The sequence below is a fragment of the Colobus angolensis genome, unplaced genomic scaffold, assembly GCF_000951035.1.
Source record: "Colobus angolensis palliatus isolate OR3802 unplaced genomic scaffold, Cang.pa_1.0 Scaffold154, whole genome shotgun sequence".
In the NCBI taxonomy this organism is placed as follows: domain Eukaryota; kingdom Metazoa; phylum Chordata; class Mammalia; order Primates; family Cercopithecidae; genus Colobus; species Colobus angolensis.
Window position 1 is genome coordinate 4,737,396 of NW_012114644.1, and position 6,372 is coordinate 4,743,767.

At 56.7% G+C, this 6,372-nt stretch overlaps 1 protein-coding gene across 3 annotated transcripts in view; it reads right to left on the reverse strand.

Moving 5' to 3' along the window:
• ATP1A3 (ATPase, Na+/K+ transporting, alpha 3 polypeptide) overlaps positions 1 to 6,372 on the reverse strand; it is a 30,685-nt gene that overhangs the window by 21,402 nt on the left and 2,911 nt on the right. For 2 of the 3 annotated variants that reach the window (XM_011936569.1, XM_011936567.1), the window contains exons 2-6: positions 3,193 to 3,279; positions 3,035 to 3,094; positions 2,295 to 2,498; positions 492 to 605; positions 240 to 374 (exon numbers count right to left, since the gene is read on the reverse strand). In XM_011936569.1, coding sequence (XP_011791959.1) covers positions 240 to 374; positions 492 to 605; positions 2,295 to 2,498; positions 3,035 to 3,094; positions 3,193 to 3,279 — 600 coding nt within the window. Of the gene's footprint in view, positions 1 to 239; positions 375 to 491; positions 606 to 2,294; positions 2,499 to 3,034; positions 3,095 to 3,192; positions 3,319 to 6,372 lie in introns of all 3 variants that reach the window. The other variant, XM_011936568.1, reaches the window with a different exon arrangement.

Here is a 6,372-nt window from a genome sequence, read left to right on the forward strand (position 1 = left end):
GGGGCCTGGGCTCCTGGGTCTGAGGGAGGAGGGGTTGGGGCCTGGACTCTTGGGTCTGAGGGAGGAGGGGTTGGGGCCTGGACTTCTGAGTCTGAGGGAGAAGGGGCTAGGTCTGGACCCCTGGGTCTGAGGGAGGAGGGGTTGGGGCCTGGGCTCCTGGGTCTGAGGGAGGAGGGGCTGGGCATGGACTCCGGGGCAACCTGAGGGAGGGTAAAGCTCGGTCCCAGGCCCAGGCCCACCTTGCAGCCGTGGGCTGAGATGATCCGCAGGTCAGCTGGCACTCGGTCTCCGCCCTTGATCTCCACCAGGTCCCCGACCACCACCTCCTCAGCGTTCACCTGCATCTTCTCACCTTCCCGGATCACCAGGGCTTGCTGGGGTGGGATGGAGTAATGTGACCTCCAAGACTCCCTCTGCCTGGGGGTCATTGGGCCCAGCCCCCAGCCCATACACTAACACCCCTGTCTGACCCCTTGCCGGGCACCCTTCACCTGCGGCACCATGTTCTTGAAGGACTCCATGATCTTGGAGCTCTTGGCCTCCTGGTAGTACGAGAAGCAGCCAGTGATGATCACCACGGCCGCCAGCACGATGCCCAGGTACAGCTGTGGGGAGATGTGGGGATGTTGATCAGGGGCCGCCCAAGCTGCTCCCCACCAGTCCCTGCACGCCTGGGAAGGGAGCTTTGTGTCAATGGGGGTCTGTATTTTTGTGTCTGACCCCAGATTGGTTATGAGGGTTGGTGTGTCTGAGTCTCCCCTGTCTGTGCTTGAGTCCCTATTTCTGTAATGGTTGTGTTTGAATCTAAGGGTCTGTCGATTTTTTTGTTTCTTTTTTGAGACAGAGTCTCGCTCTGTCACCCAGGCTGGAGTGCAGTGGCATGATCTCGGCTCACTACAAGCTCCTCTTCCTAGTTCAAGCGATCCTCCTGCCTCAGCCCCTGAGTAGCTGGGACTACAGGCGTGTACCACCACACCCGACTAATTTTTTGTATTTTTAGTAGAGATGGGGTTTCACCACATTGGCTAGGATAGTCTTGATCTCCTGACCTTGTGATCCACCGCCTTGGCCTCCAAAAGTGCTGGGATTACAGGCATGAGCCACCGTTCCTGGCCTTTTTTTTTTTTTTGAGACAGATCTCGTTCTGCTACCCAGCCTGGAGTACAGTGGCGCAATCTCAGCTCACTGTAGCCTCAACCTCCCCAGGTTCAAGCAATCCTCCCACCTCAGCCTCCAGAATAGCTAGCACTACAGGTGTGCACCACCAGGCCTGTTTTTTTGTATTTTTTTGTATTTTTTTAGAGACTGGGTCTGTCTGGGAAACTCAGGTTTCTGGAACTCCTGGCCTCAAGTAAGCCTCCTGCCTCGGCCTCCCAAGGAGCTGGGGTGACAGGCGTGAACCACCACGCCTGACTTGTCCATCTATTTTGTGTGTGTGTCTGTCCTCCTGCACATGTTAAAGAGTCTAGGATGCGGCTGTCTGTCCGTGTGTCTGTATGACTGGCTGCATGCCTGACTTTACATTCTACAAGGCAGCTTCTTTGGTTCTCTGTGTGTGGGTCTCTGTCTCTGTGTCTCCAGCTTTGCCTCTCTGTAAGAGCTTATGTCTGAGATTGTTTAGATTTGAATATCTAAGGAGTCTGTGCCTGACTCTCACATCTCTCAGTCACCAGGTTATGCCTGCATTGCTGTGTGTGTGTGTGTGTGAGTTTCTCCATCAATGTATGTCTGAGTCTGTGTCTGTGTTTCTGAATTAGGTGGCCGTGTTTGAATCCATATCCTGGTCTGGTGTCTGTGTTGCCCCTCCACATGCATGCATGTGTGTGCACCTAAGCAGGTGAGCATCTCTGTGTGGCTGGTGTGTGGGTCTGTGTTACGTGCATGGGATCTGAGGCTGCATCTCGAATGCGTCCCTGTGTTATGGGGATGGGCCCTGATGTATCAGCAGCGGGGTGTGCCTGGATCTCTATATGATACTCACTCTGGGTATCTGTCAGGCCATGACCACCTGCTGGTGTCTGTTCTCAAGGCGGAAGGCCACTGAGGTCACACAGCCTTGGGACATAGCCCTGGGTCACACGTCCTGCTGCGGGGCCTTGGACAAGTTACCTGGCTTTTCTGAGCCTCAGTTTGCCTTGTATTTGATCTGGTTCTCCTGCTGGGTGATTGTGAGTTAGATGGGAAAAAGGGAGAGAGTGGGCTGTGAAAAGCCTGGAGGGATGGGAAGAAGTTGAGGGGTGGTATCCATAAATAAATGTGTAGGGCCTTGCGCAGGGCAGGGTCCAGGCACTCACGTTGTCACCAGAGGGGTCGTCCTCGGTGCCCGCCTGGATACCGTAGGCCAGGAAGCAGAGGATGGCCCCAATCCACAGCAGGATGGAGAAGCCCCCGAAGAGCTGCCGGCAAAACTTGACCCACTCTGGGGTGGTAGGCGGTGGCGTGAGTGCGTTCGGCCCGTCCCGGGCCAGGATCTCCTGGGCTTTGCTGTGGGTCAAACCCTGAGGGACAGAGGACTCACACAGAACCCTCCCTGGGCAACCCTGGCACCCCAGGCCTTCACCAGACCCCCAGAACTTAAGACACCAGCCCCAGCCCCTCCTCCCTCAGACCCAGGAGTCCAGGCCCCCAGGCCCTCCTCCCTCAGACCCAGGAATCCAGGCCCCCAGGCCCTCCTCCCTCAGATCCAGGGGTCCAGACTCCCACCCTGCCTCCCTCAGACCCAGGAATCCAGGTCCCCATCCCCTCCTCCCTCAGTTCCAGGAGTCCAGGCCCCAGTCCCTCCTCTCTCAGTTCCAGGAGTCCAGGCCCCAGCTCCTCAGACCCAGGGATCTAGACCACAGCCCCTCCTCCCTCAGATCCAGGGATCCCAGCCCCTAGCCCCTCCTCCCTCAGACCCAGGTGTCCCGGCCCCCAGCCCCTCCTCCCTCAGATCGAGCGGTCCAGACCCCAGCCCCTCCTCCCTCAGACCCAGGAGTCCCAGCCCCCAGCTCCTCCTCCCTAGTTCCCATGGTCCCAGCCCGAAGCCTGGCCGCACCTGCACACAGTCTGTGTTGTATTTCCGGCAGACCTCTTCCACTGACATCTTGTGCTCTGTCTGAGGAACAGGAGTTTGGGGAAGACGATGAGTGCCTAGGCCAGCCAGGAACTGGTGAGGCTCTCTGGGAAGGTGTGCGGGCAGAGGGCAAGGCTTACCATAGCCACTTCCTTCTTGAGGTCATCCAGGTCCCGGCGCTCCTTGCCCTTGTTCTTCTTGGGCGAGTCCTTGTCATCTTTCTTGTCCTGCGAGGTGGCGATACGATAGCTGTCAGAGTCACCAGACTGCGGGCGAGAAGGGGTTCCAGGGGGACACCGGCCCTCGGTGCCCTGGCTATCCTCCTGGCCGGTGCCCCTGCATCTCTGGGTGGGGGTCTCTGCCTCTCGGAGTCTCCCTGTGTCTCCCGGCACCTCTGGATGACTTCACCTCCTTTCTGCCTCTGGTGACTCTCAGGCCTCGGTGAGTCTCATCTGCTCCGATCGGCTTCCCTGTCTCTGGTTCTGTGTGTCTCTGAGTCTCTGTCCCTAAAGGTCCCTGTCTGGCTTCTGCCTATGTTTCTGTCTCTCTCTGTTTCCGTGCCCATCTTTGTGGGTCTCTCTCCTTCTGTGTTCTGTGTCTATGTGACTTTGTTTTTGTTTTTTGAAACAGTGTCTCACTCTGTTGCCCAGGCTGGAGTGCAGCGATCACAGCTCATTGCAGCCTCGACTTCTGAGGCTCAGTGATCCTCCCACCTCCGCCTCCTGTGTAGTTGGGACTACAGGTGTGTGCTAATTTTTAATTTTTTTCTAGAGATGGGGTCTCACTATGCTGCCCAGGCGGGTCTCTAACTCCTGGACTCAAGCGATCCTCCTGCTTTAGCCTCCCAAAGTGTTGGAATTACAGGCACGAGCCACCGTGCCCCGCCTCTATGTGACATTTTAACTGCTTCTGTCTCTTCTTCCCTCTCCCTGGCCCTGTCCAATCTTCCTACATATCTGTCTTTTCTATGTCTCCATCTGTATCTCTCTCTATCTCTTTCTCCTCTGTCTGTCTCCCTTGACGTGTCTCTCCAGGTCTGTTTGTAGCTCTTGGTCTTACTGTTTTGTTTCATCATCTCTCTGTCTCCTGTCTCTTTATCTCTCCATCTCTGTATCTCTATCTCTGCAAGGCTGTTTCTCTCCCTCGATAGCTCGCTCTCTCTCTATCACTCTGATCTCTTTATGTTGTCTCTGTCATTCTCCATCCTGATCACAGTCTCTGGGTCTCTCTGCATATGTCTTTCTATGATTTTGTCTCTCTCTGATCTCTGGTTCTTTCTGTCTCTCTGTCTTGCATGATGTCTGTCTCCATCTCTTGGCTGTCTCTCCCCAGGTCTGGCTGAGTTTCTCTCTGGGTTCTTATTTCCCTCTGAGTTGGCGTTTCAAGGATCAGTACTTTCTGTCTTTTTCCACCTTTCGGTCTGTCTCCCTCCGTCATTGTGTCTCTATCTTCATCTCTCAAGCTGTCTCCTCTGGGACGCTCACATCTCTCCCTACCTGTCTCTTTTCCTGTTTCAACCTCTCTGTCTCTCTGATATCTCTCTCTGGGATCTTCCTATCTCTGTCTCTCTCCCACTCTCTCGGGGATCTCCTCTCTATCTCTGAATCTCTCCTCTCTCACTATCACTAAGATCTCTTCTCTCTCTCTCTCTCTGTCTCTCTTTGGAATTTTCCTTTCTGTCTCTCTCGAATCTTCTGTCCCCCTCCTTCCCCATATATCTCTCATTCTTTTTCTCTCTCTCACTGTCTCATCCTGGAATTTTCCTCTCTATCTCTGTCTCTTTCTCCCAGTGTCTCTCCCTCTGGGATCTCCTCAATACCTCTCTCTCTTAATGTCTCTCTCTGAGACCTTCCCCTCTCTCTCTCTCCATATATATATCTCATGTATATATATGGGATCTTCCTCTCTCTCTCTGTCTCTTTCTCTCACTTTCTCTCTGGGATCTTATTCTCTATTTCTGCCTCTCTGAGATCTCCTCTCTCTGTCTCTGGGATCTGCCTTTCTATCTCTGTCTATGTATCTCTGTCTCTGTCTCTCTCACTGTCTCCCTCTGGGACCTTCCTCTGTCTCTGTCTCCCTGTCTCTGTCTCTCTCTGGGATCTTCCATGTGTGGGGCCCATGGAGCGTCCTTAACAGAGGCTGGGCATGGCCAGGTCCCTGGAGGACACAGCAGGAGAGCGAGAGGCAGAAGCCCTAGTCCTGGCTTGAACTGCGCATGGTGTGAGTGCCTGAAGTTCCAGTTTGGGAGCCTGGGTGGATGGGGAGGGCAGTGTCCGAGGCTGGTGGGAGGGGTGGGGCGAGGCTGGGTGCTGCGAGGGCTGCTGACAGGTCCTGCAGGCCCAGGGCCAAGCTGGGATCCGAGGCTCAGCGCGGCTCAGCACTAATCTCCTCGTGACCTTGCAGAGGGCCTGAGCTGCCTGCTGTCTGCCCCCAGACCCAGACGCTGAGTTGGAGGGTGGGGGTGTGCAGGGAGGGGCAGCAGGCTGGAGATCTGGGAGCCTCAAGAAGGGGTGCAGGGGGTGGGAGGGAGGCTTGGCCCCACGCCAGCCCTGCAGCAGCACTGCGTCTCAGACGCAGAGGCACAGAGGCTTGGGAGACGGGGAGACCATCTTTCATACTCCCCTGCAGTGCCAGCGGTGGTCTCAGCTTTGCCTGACAGGGTAGACCCAGGGATGGAGAGACATGGAGAGACGGAGAGAGTTGTGGAGCTACAAAGGCCTGGGGTCAAGTGCTGTGCAGGAGGCCAGGAGAGGGGTGAGATGGGGGTCAGGAGACAGAGAGAGAGGGAGAAAATCAGCTGCCCACCCAGAAACCTTAGTGAAGGCTGGGAGCTGATGCTTGGGGCCCCATAAAAGCTAAGGGCAGGGCCGGACTCTCAGATCCTGAGAGAGGCGGGGTCCTGGACCCCTGGGTCTGAGGGAGGAGGGGCAGGGGCCTGGACTCCTGATCTGAGGGAGGACGGTTCTGGGGGCCTGGACTGCTGGTCTGAGGGAGGAAGGGCTGGGGCCTTGACTCCTGGGTCTGAGGGAGGAGTGGCTGGGCCTGGACTCCTGGTCTGAGGGAGGAGGGATCTGGGGGTCTGGACTCCTAGTCTGAGGGAGGAGGGGCTGGGGGCCTGGAATCCTGGGTCTGAGGGAGGAGGGGCTGGGGCCTAGACTCCTGGGTCTGAGGGAGGAGGGGCTAGGCCTGGACTCCGGGGTCTGAGGGAGGAGGGGTCTGGGGGCCTGGACTCCTGGTCTGAGGGAGGAGGGGCTGGGGGCCTGGACTCCTGGTCTGAGGGAGGAGGGGCTGGGGGCCTGGACTCCTGGGTCTGAGGGAGG